Genomic DNA, 14,375 nt, shown 5'->3' on the forward strand with positions numbered 1-14,375 from the left:
CAGACACCATGGCTGTCCTCTGCGCTCCAGGCAAAGCTTAATGTTTTGGGCCAGGCAGCGTCCCTCTGGGGAGAACCGTAATGTCCTCCCAGATTAGAGGCTGGCACTCCTTGGAGCTGCTGCCTTTTATCGCGAACTTTGTTACTGCAACATGGGATCATCTGTGGGACATTAAAGCTGCCTTATCTCCTCACTGTAATGTTAATGTGTGGTGATTTTGTGTGTTGGTGGTGTTATCTATGGTACTAGTGGCAACTTTTACCTCTCTGAGCTTTTTCTGCAGTATGGGGTTTGTATTTTATAGCCACTCTTCGATGTGGTTGTAAAATCTGAATCAAATAATGTTTTTTAAATTCGTATTCATATATTCATATATACAATTCATATATATATATATATGTACTGCATAAAGCTTTCTGTATTATGCCACTTTGGCAGAATAATTCTAAGATTTCCTTTTTTATTGCTTCAAAAGTTCAAATTTTGCTGGATTCTATTGCCTCATTTCCACTGCATGGTTCGGCTCTACTCGACTTGACTCACCTTTAGTACCAGCAGCTTTCCTCAATTCAATTTCATTTCTGCAGATAGTATCCTGTCAATGTAGGTAATAAAAAAGAGGAATGTCTACATTTTGTAAGTTGAACACAATGTGGTTTTATATGCTGCCATTTTTAAAATCAGTGATACCTGAAACCTCAATCGAGGTGATTCCGAAAAAGTACCAGCTACCTGGTCCACACAACTTTTATTAATGGAAAAGCAAAAAAGAGCAGCTGCAAGGATGTCGAGTGGAGCCGAGCTGTACAGTGCGGTAGAAATGAGGCTTAACTAATAAAAATAAGAAATAATCAGTGCAGTCTTGGAACCCAATGGCTGTCGGTCTGACAACAATAAGCCTGTGGAGAGAGCAACCAGTATTTTGGGAGATTTGGTTTAGCAAGTGGATTTCTTGTCAAAGACTTCCTCTCTTGTGTGCCAGTCATTTTGACTAACCTTTATAAAAAAGACATCTGCATTAAATTTAAATATATTTAGAAAAAAGCTTGTATGAAGCTAAATAATCATCCGATGATAGTTTATTGGTTCAGAGATTGCATATTGTCCAATGTTCTGCCTTTCCGTTTATTTGGCAGAACACTTCCGATACCTAAATCTTGTCCCATTGCACACAGATATTGTAAAAATATGCTGATATCTGTTTAGAGATTACATTTAATTTTACTCACCTTCAGTCTTTCAGCATATCCTTGAGACCCGACAGCCTTTTTTATGCATTTTTTTCCTCATTAAAACCCAAGCTTAGAAGAATTTTAGAAAAATGTAAACACTTGCATTGTTTGCGGCATTGTGGCTCAGAGGTAGAATGTGTCATTGTCCAACAGCAAGGTTGGCGGTTTGTTCCCTGGCTCCTCCAGTCAACATGTCGGAGTATAATCGGGCAAGATACTGAACTCCAAATAGCTCCCGATGCTGCGCCATCGGAGTGTGAGTGCGTATGAATGGTTACTGAATAACAGGTGTCCCCTTCCACAGTAGCCTCAGCCACCGGTGTGTGAATGTTTATAAGAATGGGTGAATGGAACATGTGGTGTGAAAAAGCGCTTTTAGTGGTTGGAAGACTAGAAAAGCGCTATACAAGGACAGTCCATTTATGTCCATGTTTGCTTCCTCACAGCCTTCTTTCTCCCCTGGCTTTGTTGGTGCGTTTCTTTGCATATCTCTAACCAAAACTGAACCAATGCACAAACACACTAATATATCACAGAGGAATGGGGATTGCGGATTGTGGCAATATCACTCCGTAACACTGATTGCGGTCTGGGTTTTCACTTTTTGTGGCTTTAATGTAACTTCAGTGTTTTTCACTGTTTTTCAGAGAGTCATCTTCAATGTGGTCAACTTCTCAAAGACCAAGAGCCTGTACAGAGATGGCATGTCTCCTGTGGTCAAGTCTACCAGCAGGCCAAAATGGTAAGTGTGCAATAATAACATTAGCACTATTTTCTCTTTGCATTATTTCAAATAGGAACTCTGTATATCCTTTTATCTGTAAATAAAAGAGAGTATTTAAAGTTTTTCTGCAACTTTGAAAAACTTTTCTGCACTCTTCAACACTAGATACTCCTATTTCCTAACACACACACACACACACACACACACACACACACACCCTAAAGACTGATACTTTAGATTTCAGAGTGGATGCGTCTGGGCGCATTAGCATGTGATCCATTGGTTGCCAGTATGACGGCTGTCTGATGTAATAACGCTTGACTGATGGGTGCAGAGATGTGTGTATGAGTGTGTGTGTGTGAATGAATAGGTGTGGCAGGAGGGAATGGGGCTGGTGCAGTGGGGTTGGGCACAGCGTCTGCCAAGCAGGCTGGTGAATCCAGTGGGGCGAGGAGGGAGAACAGGGTAGCGTGATGAAGTGTTGCCGTCCAAGAGGAGCCCTGACATCTGTCATCAGTTGATGGAGGGCATCCGCGGAAAAGCCAGGCATCTGCCACCCTGAGCCGTCTGCGTCTGCTAGCCTAGCACCCGCACCGACCATACCGTAGCACGCCGGTCACAGGCTAATGGGAATAGACAATGGGCACGACACCATAGACAGGAAAGATGAACTGCTGTCGACGATACAGCACAGTGCAACATGATGCAGCTCAGCTCGGCTGCCTCGCTCCCTCTGTTTTGACTCTGTGTGGTGTCTTTGCAACTTTGCACTCGGAGTTTCTCTGCTGTGCTTTTCACGGTGCCAGTCACTGCTATTGTCTCATTCTGCCAACCATATATTTACAGTGAAGCTGGCAAGTGCTTGATTTAAAATAGGTATTTCCCAGGTGAATGTAGTAGTTAAGTTACTGCGTATATGGCACAGGGGATATTTATAGCCTATTGCCCACTTTCTTATGTGTGTTATTTTATATACATATTTTCTACTTACCCCCTTGCTTTTATGTTGTTTTATATGCATGTTTGTATTTTTGATATTAACAGACGCCCCCCATTCAATTTCAGTTTTATCTGTTTTAAGCATGAAAGGTTAGAGATCGCCTGCAAGTCGGCTTTAATAAACAGGGTTCTGGTTACATTTCTCAGTTTGCCGTTAAATCCAGAAAAGCAACTGAAGGACTGCGAATATTTTCTTTTCTCATTTATTCTTTCAGGTGGGTAAATGTAACTTCAGCACCCCCAAATTTTAGCAGTAGTGTACACTATCATTGCTAGGTTACCTGTCTGTGTTGTTTTTATTATATTTCATTATATTGTGTCAGTATTGTATATGATTCTGTGATTTTTATACAATGCTGTGATTTTATATGCTTTGATTTTTATTGATTTGGGCCTGATGTGTTGGCTGTTGAAACCAGAAAAGCAATCCTCTTATTTTTAAAATACGTTTACCCTGGAGCGTGTGTGCAACGTGTACAACACCACAAAACAATATTATATCCCTGTTTCTTTACATGTGATGGTTTCATAATGATAATTTAAATGACTTTTTGTGCCAGGTAATTATTGTCCCACTTTCTGAATGCTCTTGACTCCTCATTTGACATAATCTTGAATGTCTGAGGTGTTAATCTGAGCTGCAGCCTTGTTGGGTCATTTAGGTCCCAAAGCTTTTCTTAATACTGCTAATCATGCAACCCTGACCATGTTTATGTTTCAATAAGCCCTCATAAATAGGTATTTAACTGACAGTCACAGCAGGAGGTAACGTTGCTGAGGCCCGACTCCAATTACCTCCCCAGGCTAATACTGTTTTAAACGCTCCTCTCAGCACTGTGCCATCTAAAAGGCATCATGTGTCATGCACTTGTAGAGCCATTTTCAACTGTCTGGGGCTCCCAAAGACCACAGCTGACATTGTTTGTGTCCCCACAAAGTGGTCAAGATGCTTTTAACACAGCCTCCTCTATTTGACTTTCTGCGAGCACAACAAAGCACAGACAGCTCCTAAAGTAGCAATCTTCTTTTTGACAGTTACAGATATGGAATAAATAAAAAGGCAGAGCGTGGAGAGCTTCGCCTGTCTGATCCAAACTCACACAGGACAGGATAAAGAAGGTACAGAGAGAGGGAGAGATAGAAAAAAAGGGAGAGAGAGGGAGAGTTGCAGACAAACAGACAGAGAGAGGGTGGAGGAGAAAAAACACAAAGTACAAGAAAGAGAGATTACTGAGACAGGTAGACAGGGAGAAGAGAGCGAGAGGGAGAGAATGAGCGGGAAAAGATTGCTCCCCCACCACCACCTGCCACCCCACGTCTGTATTTATCAAAAGAATCGTCAGTATTAGCCCAGGAGTTGAAGCCTTTATCTCCCCGTGCAGGTGCCTTGTGTCCTGGGGCCCCAGCATCGTTTGGTGCCGGAGGGTGTAGGGCTTGGCTGGCCTCGGCTAAGCTGGGCGTCTCAGTGAGAGACAACCGGCAGATTACAGTCCTGCAGGACGTTCACTGCTACAGGTGGAAGGATCTGTCCTCTATCCTTTCCTCCATCCCTTTTTTTCTTTCCATCCCTCACTCCATGACTCCTCAAGCCAGGAGACATCAGAGCAGACAGAGGCATGGATTTACCGTATCAGCTGGCATTTAAACACAGCTACAGGTTACATGTCTGATAAATAATGAATAAATGATAAACTAATTAAAAAGGACGACATAGCTTTTGAAATTCGTGACAGATTAACAATGGATTTTATCCTGTAAGCGCATGGGAAAAAAAGTTCATCAAATACCAGAATTAATGATATCCTGTGCTACGCACTGTACAGTATCTGAAGCTTCATATTCTATTGTTTGTGAGTGCAAGTGTGTGTGTGTGTGTGTGTGTGTGTGTGTGTTATTGTGTGTACTGAGAATGTCATTAAAGAGATAGCAAAAAAAAAAAAACAATAATTTATTTTTCCGGATTTAAACATAACACCCTCATGTAGCTAAATCTATGCAGTTGAGAAGCTGCTGAATGAAATCAGGCCTGTTTCATCTCGCAAACATTAGTTGCAAGATTCATTACTCACCGTGAATTCCGAAAATATTGAATCTTTAAAATTAAATTGGCTGTCGCGATTGGTAATTGACTTAAAGCTCAAGTGAAAAAAAAAAAAAAAAGCCACAAAATTGAGAAAAGCAGTGAGAGTGTTCATGAGACGGAGGACACAGAGTAAACCATATTTTCTTATCCTACTCTGTCGAAAACAACAGCCCCCTTGGTGACACTAGGTGCCAAGCACGCTCCCTGCGGCCTGCTAGTTGTTAGACTGCTAGAGCAAAGAATTGCCCGGTATCCTTATTTTCCGAGATAAGCTAATTAGAAAGTCAGAGAGCGTGGTGTAATGCAGCTGTTAGGACAATGCGGGTCAGGACATACACAGTCAGGACAGAAACGCTGGGGTGGGGGTGGGCGGGGAGGGGGGGGGGTGGTAATGGCCAGGACAGCTACATGAGACTGAGCGCATCAACCAGCAGATGCTTCTTACAGAGTCCCGTGCGGAGCGGAGGAGGAGGAGGAGAGGGCAAATCTGACAGCAGAGGATATTTTCCAATTCTACACATTTGGGTGACAACCAACAATTATTTTCATTTTCAATTCATTTGAATATTATTATATGAATAACTTGATTCTTCAGCTCGTGAAGTGTAGTGGAAGATAGTGAACAGAACATCCATCACAAATTCATAGAGCCCAATGTATAATCTTCAAATGTCTTGCTTTGTCAGACTAACAGTCCAAAACGCAAAGACGTTTAGTTTTCAAATATGTGAACTACAAACGAGCAGCAAATTTATGGACCTGGAACTAGAGACTGTTCGATGATTTTGCAAATGACTCAAATGACTAATCGATTATTTGCAACTCACTCCCAACCAACTTTGTCATTGGCCCTTCACGTCTAACTAAGACGCTTTAGGTACCCCTCCTGTGTCTCTTTTGGATACACAGGAGTGACATGTCAATTTACGCTCGTTACATGCATTGTCTTTTCAAAATAAACTCTTGTTTTCACAGGACATGTACATTTTCTGCTTGTCAAATGCACACTGTCTCTTTAAAGAAACTTAACATGTTAGTAAAACACTTTGTTTTTAGGTTTACTTTCTTAGGTTTAGGCAACAAAAGTGCTTTGTTAGGGTTAAAAAAACATGGTTTTACTGAAAACAAGCATGCTTGTTACTAATGTAATGTAACATACGTAACATGACGTACATCTCGTGACATGCTCACTAGTGTAGTATGCTGCACATAGGCTACTAGCACACTGTATTGTTACTAAAACAACTCGACTGACACCAGCAGCGGTCTCCCAGGTAAAAGTCCTGAGTTTGACTGACCGATCCACTTACCCCTTCTCCTAAGCTATTCGAACGTCCTCGCTCTTAATGCCGTGGTAGTTGCCCGGAGTGTCGAAAATGCTACGACCCAGTGGGCCTCATACCGCCGCAAAAGGTGCATCAGTGTCTGACGCTGAGGGCCACTGACCACGCACAAGTATCTGATAAGTTTGGAGCGAGACCGGGTTGATATTAACATATTATCCCATTAAGTTTCTGTTGATCAACTGATTGATTCATTTGTTGTTTCATGACAACAAAAAAAGATCTATAGAAACCATAATCAATTAAATTACTTCCCAGCAACATAGTCATTGACATTTTTGCTTTATGTGTAAGCAAAATTTACATGTGATTCAAACATTCTTGTTGCTTTAACCTGACGAGCTAAAATACACGTCCCTACATAATTTCTAGCCCATTAGATCTGTGATGTGTAATATATTGGAAATGTTCTGATGTGCGGTGTCACTTTTAATTAACTTTCCACTTCTTCGTCAGTCAGTAGGTGTGTGGATAAAAATAGCAACACCTCTAACTGAGCTAACAGATGAACAGTCAGAGTTGGAGGAAATGGGTTGCCAAACATTGCTTCTAAAGTTAGAACCAGCCAACCTTGATCAAGGGTAAATGCTTTTTCCTCCTTTTTGTAATAGGAGGCAACAAAAAACACAGAGGAGTGCTTTTCGAGCAGTTGTGCTCAGCTCCGAGTCAGTCAGTCAGTCAGACACAGACAGAGAGACAGACAGACGGTCAGACTGACAGACAGACACAGACAGACAGACAGACAGACAGTCAGAGCACTTTTGCTTGTCTACCAAAATCCTTCCTGTACGCGTGTGATGCAACACCATAGTGAAATTCTATTTGGAGATGTCTGCCTCTCCATCGTGGTGCGTGTTAGCAGTAATTGTTCTGTCAATCAGCACAGCTCTGGCCTGCCTGCATCCCCTGCCACTTGTTAAGCCCTGGCAGAGGGCGAGGGGTGAGGAGAGGTGAGGCAGGGTGAGGGAAAGAGAAAGGATACCTTGGCTGCTCTGTGTGTGTCTCTCCTTGCTCACCTCTGTCTGTCTTTTGAGTGTTTCTGCCTGAAAACTCACTTCCTGCCTGTTTGTCCTCTTACCTCATAACTTATTTTCTCAGTTTTTATATTAGGCTTTGTTTTGGTGCTGCTGGCTTAAATTCCCTCTCTGTATTGTGCCCTATTATACTTTCTATTTTGTTCTTCTATTCAGTGTTATCCATAGACTGTATCTATAGATGTGTAACCCCCCCCCCCCCCCCCCACCCCCCCGCCTGACTGGGGTTAAAATATCCGGGATACAGGCGTTGTCATCTTGCGATGGTGATGTCATTGAGAGACGGATTCTGCGCAGTAGCGATATCCATGGTGGGGGACTTCCTGCCAAAATACCTGTCCAACCAATTACATCATTAAATGCGAGTGCACAGATTGGCTGTCACAGCTGTCAATCATAGCAGAAAATCCCCCTTTTTAATAATTGAATAACTCATTAAAATTGAACTTATCATACAAACAAACACTGAACAAACATCAGGGTGATGAGAGCTACCTTCAGTGACAGAAACCATCTTTGGGAAGATTTTGTACTTTTGAGTTTTTGATATATGTCCCATTCACTAACATGGAGGGGCGGGATTTATGACTTATACTGCAGTCAGACACCAGGGGGCAATTGAGATTGAAACGCTGCACTTTGGGGGAGCTGTCATGTTGTCCATCTTTATATACAGTCTATGGGTCCTGATGGCGTTGTTCATACTGAAGGAGCAGCGCTGCTCGCTAGCTCCCACCAGACAGAGTGGTGCTCAGTGCACTAAACTTAAGAGTAGCAAAATAAACCTTTCGACCAGCATGTGTAACTGCTCAGAAATATTCTCTGCAGTTAATCAATTCATGGTTAACCGTTGAGCTCCCTAATTTAAATCATAGGGTGACTATGATGAAACATTTCAACACAACAGAAGGCAAAAACACTGAGAAGATGCTGTTGGCATAGATGCATTAGACCTACTGATATTTTTCCTCACATAGTTCCTGCAGTATGAAGGAAATTGCACTAATCAGCCTTTAGAAAGAAAACAACAAAAAAAAAAAACTCTTTTCCGCCCCACACACAACTCCCATCCTCTAACCTCGTGCTGCTGAGCGGGGCCGCCTGAGTCCGGATGCAGCATGTGTGACAGTAGAGAGGGAGACGGCCTCTCCCTTGAGGACAGAGTGTCAGGCAGCAAACTCAAGACAGACAGACTGCAAGGGTTGTGCGGGAACTACGGCCGACCTCTTTGACTCCCCCCTCCGTTCAGCAGGTCCGCGCTGTCCTCTTCCCTCTCGTCTTCCCGCTGCTGAGCCACTTGCCCAATTAACCATGTGGCATGCCTTTTAATAATAGACCTTTTAATTGTCGACAAATGAAGAGTGATGTAAAATAGCTAATAGCTTGTGCTAATTAATAGGGGAATTGAACGCTTGTTAATTAAGGGCAAACAGGACAAGGACCGGCTCGGGTAATTTGAGCAATAAAACCGAGACTAACGATTCATTTCCAAACAGACTCGCTTCATAAAAACATCAAGCGACCCCCGGTTTGCTGTTAGAGATCACTTGCTGCCCCCATCCTGGCTTTTACAACCACAACCGTATCCCCTGACCTGAAACACACACACAAACACACACACACACACACACACACACACACACACACACACACACGCACGCATACTGCCACACATCAGTGTACATCCAGGAAATGTAAATAGGAGTAATCCTACGTGCCCACAGATCTGATTCACCGAGACAAATCACAACTATATAATGTCTTCAGAAGGTAATAACAGAAATTATTTGCTACAAGAGTCTCAGTGGTATGATACAACGTCTGAGTTGCTTGTTTAGTATTAAAACACGCCATATTGAAATGACTAAATTCCCTGTGTAGCTGTTGACTTATATTGCAACCAATTCACGTTGATATTTAGAGTGTCTCACCTATTTCCCTCCTTGCTCATCTCCCTGTGGTCGGACTTGTTAGACTTGAGGCTAAGGGAAAGAAATATATTGTCAGCCGTGGCTTCACTCATTCACTGTCTTCCTCAAGAGACCAGAGTAGCTTTACTGTCTCCTCACATCCATGTTTCTCTCTCCCACATCGCTGCTGCGATGTTTTACTGTAACATAACTTTCATTACACCTATACTGCGCCTGCGGCCTCTATCTCTGCGTGGCTGTGTTTAATTTAAAACAGAGACTATGTTTCGGTGCTGTTTCCTTGCTCTCAACCCCATTCTGGAGTGGGAACCGTGGCAATCATTCGACAGACAGGCTATGGGTTTCATATAAGATTCTTAGATTAAAAAAATGTTATATATGATGTTCTCTTTCCGTCAACATTGTCTGCGCGATAAGGGAGACGGACAAAATCTTTTAATAAAAACCAAGAGCAGGAGAAAGTAAGAGACACGCACACACCTAATTATCTGTCACCAGTTCGACCGCAGAGAGGAAATGGAGTGATGTATGAATCTGAGTGAATATTTGGAAGAGCAAAAAAAAAAAAAGAGAGAGAGAGAATACCTGATGTATGGTAGCTGTGAAAGTGATGTGGTAACTCTAGCTGAAATGTGGAGCGGTGTTCATGTTCCGGGGCAATTACTTCCCTTTCCACCTCACTCCAGTTGTCTTTAAAGACTTGAGAGAAGAAAAGTGATCACAAAGCTCTGTTTTATTACATGAAATGGCACCTCCCTCCATTTCCACTTTTCTATTCCATCTGGAAGTCTTTATTCTTCTGGGTAGGACAAACGGCAGAGGAAGACAGGGAGGAAGAGAGAATGAGACGCTCCAATCAGAGCAATCAACGACACGTGCGGCTTCCTTGTTCACAGAAACTCATTTGCATGCTGCCAAAGGAAGTGAAAGAGGATTATGTGGGGGAAATAATAGGACAAAATGTAACAAATAGATTAATAATCTCCTAGATGAGGATAAGGATGTGTGTGTGGGTGCTGCACAATAGCACGTGTTTGTGCAGAGTTCCCTGAAGAGAACAGGGGTGGGAAAAAAAGGAGGAAGAGCGAGGGGTATTGCAAAAAAGAGGCAAACTTGCTCCTGGCTCTCCATTCAACCCACAAATGACTTACCTGGACAGTTTTATGTTTGCCTGGAGGAGAATTAAAAAGGCACTTCATTTCCCCTTTTACAGGCTGGGTACGCATGTCAGTGCAGCCCTCCCTGAAAGCGCTCTAATCTAAATGCTTTTGTCAGGGGAGATTTGGTAGATTGCAGCAGGCAGAGGTACAAATTGGTTGTGTCATCTTATAATGAACTAGGTGAGGCGTTGCAGTTTTTCTGCAGCCAGCAGTCCCCTGATTACTGTACTGTAAGTCAGCGGCTGCTTTTAGTATTGTCGGCGGAGGACCTCACCTTCACCCCTCTTTGTTCAGGCAGCCTGATCTCGTGAACATTGCAAAATGTTTTGTCATCGTAAGCCCAGTGTGACACGAGGCAAATTCTTCAGCGGCTCGTCCTATATAGTGTTTTATGCACGCAGGCTCCTGCCCCGTGCTGGATTTACATTGCATATATAGAAGCCAAGCCTGCAGGCTGTGCAGAATACTGTGAGGGGGGTTTTGGGTGGTGATGCTTGGCTATAGCCTGTTTGAATCTTATTGGGTGTGCTCAGCACGATGGCGAGTTGACCCCCTGACTCCAACTAAAGGATTATGGGTATCTCAGCGATTCCACAAAGCCATGCTGTCAGGTGTTTACGGGACATATTAGGACACTCTGTAGGACTGGTTGATATCTGCATTCTGCCCAACAGCCTCTGTGTGAGTGTGAGTGTGTGTGTGTGTGTGTGTGTGTGTGTGTGTGTGTGGGTGTGTGTGTGTGTGTGTGTGTGTGTGTGTGTGTGTGTGTCAGACGCTGTAATGAATTCAGATGGTCAGCTAAGTCAACAGTCGTGAGGTGCAGGTTCCAGCTCCTCTGATGCTTCAGCACTATCGGCCCCACAAACTCTCTGAAAATAGATCCTTGAACAAATCCTTCCCGTCTCCTACTTGTATTCTCCTCTCCTCTCATTCTGCACTCGCTGACACAAAAACTCTCTGTGTAGATACACATCAGCACTAGTGCAAACACACAACCTCCATTAGCTCTCAACAGTCCTGTGTCTGTCATTTGAGCATCTCCCTCTGTTACTTTGTCCACACATCTAAATCTTTTTTTTTCCTGTGTCAGAACACTTTCATGGATGTGTTGCTTGTATGATTGTATTGAAATGGTTCTCTGTGCTGCTCGAATGCTTCTGGGTGTCAGAGATGTGAGCGGTGAAATGGAGTGTGAAGTTCAGGGGATTGGACTGTCTCAAAACTCGTGCCTGTGATTTAATTACTGCAGCCGAGTTAAAGTTACAAGAGAAAAAGATGCAGAGAAGAAAGAGAAAGATGAAGTATGAAATATGACAAGGATGGAATAATGCTTTACTTGCCAGCCTAGTGAACTGTCCACATCATATATACCATAACATTAGGGACAGTGGCGTAGTGGTAGTTGGTGAGGTAGGTGTATTACCAGGTAGATAGGAAGGTTACCAAGGTGGAAGTGCACAGCCAACGTGTGTATGTGGGGACCGTATGGGTAGTAACTGGGCTGAAAAATGGGCCTTATTTGGATTGTCCACAGGTTCCATAATGGCCACATACCAATGTCTCACACAGGTGGGTTGACCCTAATGGGCTCCCAGATAAGATGCTCATTTTGGGGCAATACCCACTTAGTACCCAAGAAGGCCTATAATAACCCATGTGGGGCCTACTTGGGTAAACCCACCCATGTGGCCAATTGGTATGTGGTCATTGTGGAATCCCTCGACAATCCCGTATAAGGTCCATTTACTACCCACATGGGCCCCACATACATATATACTCTGCTTTGTAATCCAATTGTGTTTTAGCCGATAGACAAGTATACTGTAGTCAGCCATAAAAAAAGGTGAGTGTACCTGCACATTGGCTCCACGACAACACTGATCAGGGACTAACAATTTTGCATTGGCACTTATTGCAGCAAAGCTCGCTCAAAGTATATTATTTGATTATTGTTTGTCCAATATTTTAATGTCTTGCCGACTACCATCCAATTATTTATTATTAGAGAAATCACCTCTGAGTGAAAAGCAAATATCTAAGGACGTAATTGGTAAAAGTTAGATTGTAAAAATTACAAGGAGCCACCAGTTGGCTCATCACATGTTATAAGATAGGGCTGTCAAACAATTTATTATAAAAAAATCTTGATTTATCACAGAATTTCAATAGTTGATTACGATTAATGACATTTTTTTATTTCATGTTTTCAATTCAGAATCTGTATTGAACTATAACTAGTGATCTATATTAGAAATCAAATGACAGCAAAAAACTGCATGGGACTGGCATTGAGTGGGTATGTCTGTAAAGGGGAGAACCATCGGGACCCACAGAACCCATTTTCATACAGATATCTTGAGGTCAGAGGTCAAGGGACCCGTGTAAAATGACCATGCCATTTAACCATACCAAAATTTAGCCTAACATTGGAGCATTTTTTACTTCTTCCTGAAAAGTACCAAAGGATTCCTCAGGTCCTCCCATGTTTTCGCTGTAGCTTTAAAACTCAGCCCAGTACAGCCCCTTAAAGACAGGAATATTGCCTGGTGATTAATGGGATTTCAAAAAAATCGTGTCCGACCTTAATTGCATCACAATTAACGTGTTAACGCTGACAGTCCCATTGTAAACATCTTATATTTTAACATCTAACCAGCTATAGTCTTTGTCTTGTCAGAGTTACCTTCTGAGGTGATGCTTTCAGTTGTTTCCCCATGATTCAAATCGTCTGAGAGAGCCCACAGTTGAATCTTCTGTCTCTCAGTTCATTCCTAAAATGGCTACTTAAAAAAAAATCCCGCCGCATCACTGTCCACAACACAACACAGGATAAAAGCTTAAGCTGACAGCACAAACAGCAGTGCACCAGCTGAGCTATTGTTTTCCTATAGAGAGAGCGATGCCACCCAGCCAGGCGGTGTGTGTGTGTGTGTGTTTTCGCCTGTGTGGCCCTGGGTGTGTGCATGACATGTGCACATGGCTTCCTCTGTGAATGTGTACATCTGTTTGTACTCGCCCGTGTTTGTGTTTGTCAGCATGTTTGTTGACGACACTGTAGGACATCAGGGTGGGATTGCTCTGAATGTGAGGAAACAGCTCATCTGAATATAGATGGGTCCCATCTGGAGGCGGTTGGCTTTGGCCCTTCATAATTTTGTAAGCAGCTAAGCATCTGGGGCCCGCTAATGAAACTAAAGGCACAGGAAAAGGCCCTAGGCTAGTGCGGGCTGCCTGTAGCTGTCTGGATGGAGGGAGTCGGGGGGGGGGGGTTGGGAATGAGGAAGAGTGGAAGAATGGATGGAGGGAGACATGGGCCAGGAGGAAAGAGTGTGCTGAGAATATCAGAGGTCTTAAAGAGATCTAGATGGCTCCTTTGAGAGAACAGGCAAGAAAGCCAAGTAGGCCATTAGAAAACTGAGCCATAAAATGAAGACAGTGGTGTCTTTATTGTGGCCCATTAACTTGGATGGTCATGCGGAGATAGCTGCACTATGTGCCACTGTAATGAGCAATATAACGATGCCACAGCATAGAATGATGCACTGTTAAAAAACAGTCTGGTTAAGTAGAATTATGTTAACTACTGGCATCAGATTTTGAGAGCAGTTTCAGACCATAATACTGTAGCTTATGTGAGTTTTGTGTCTGGCCTACAAGGGAATCCCAGCAGGATATTTTCTCGCCTGTCACTTTTCATCTTTTTTTTTTTTTTTTTNTAAGTAGAATTATGTTAACTACTGGCATCAGATTTTGAGAGCAGTTTCAGACCATAATACTGTAGCTTATGTGAGTTTTGTGTCTGGCCTACAAGGGAATCCCAGCAGGATATTTTCTCGCCTGTCACTTTTCATCTTTTTTTTTTTTTTTTT

The 14,375-nt window shown here is 42.9% G+C and overlaps 1 protein-coding gene across 1 annotated transcript in view; it reads left to right on the plus strand.

Moving 5' to 3' along the window:
- The first annotated feature begins 784 nt into the window (after positions 1 to 784).
- The window catches only part of agbl4 (AGBL carboxypeptidase 4), a 206,857-nt gene continuing 193,266 nt past the window's right edge, over positions 785 to 14,375 (plus strand). The window contains exons 1-2 of the mRNA XM_042513926.1: positions 785 to 814; positions 1,880 to 1,974. Of these exons, the coding sequence (XP_042369860.1) occupies positions 785 to 814; positions 1,880 to 1,974 (125 nt within the window). The remainder of the gene's footprint in view (positions 815 to 1,879; positions 1,975 to 14,375) is intronic.

The sequence above is a fragment of the Plectropomus leopardus genome, chromosome 3 (genome assembly GCF_008729295.1).
Source record: "Plectropomus leopardus isolate mb chromosome 3, YSFRI_Pleo_2.0, whole genome shotgun sequence".
NCBI lineage: Eukaryota > Metazoa > Chordata > Actinopteri > Perciformes > Serranidae > Plectropomus > Plectropomus leopardus.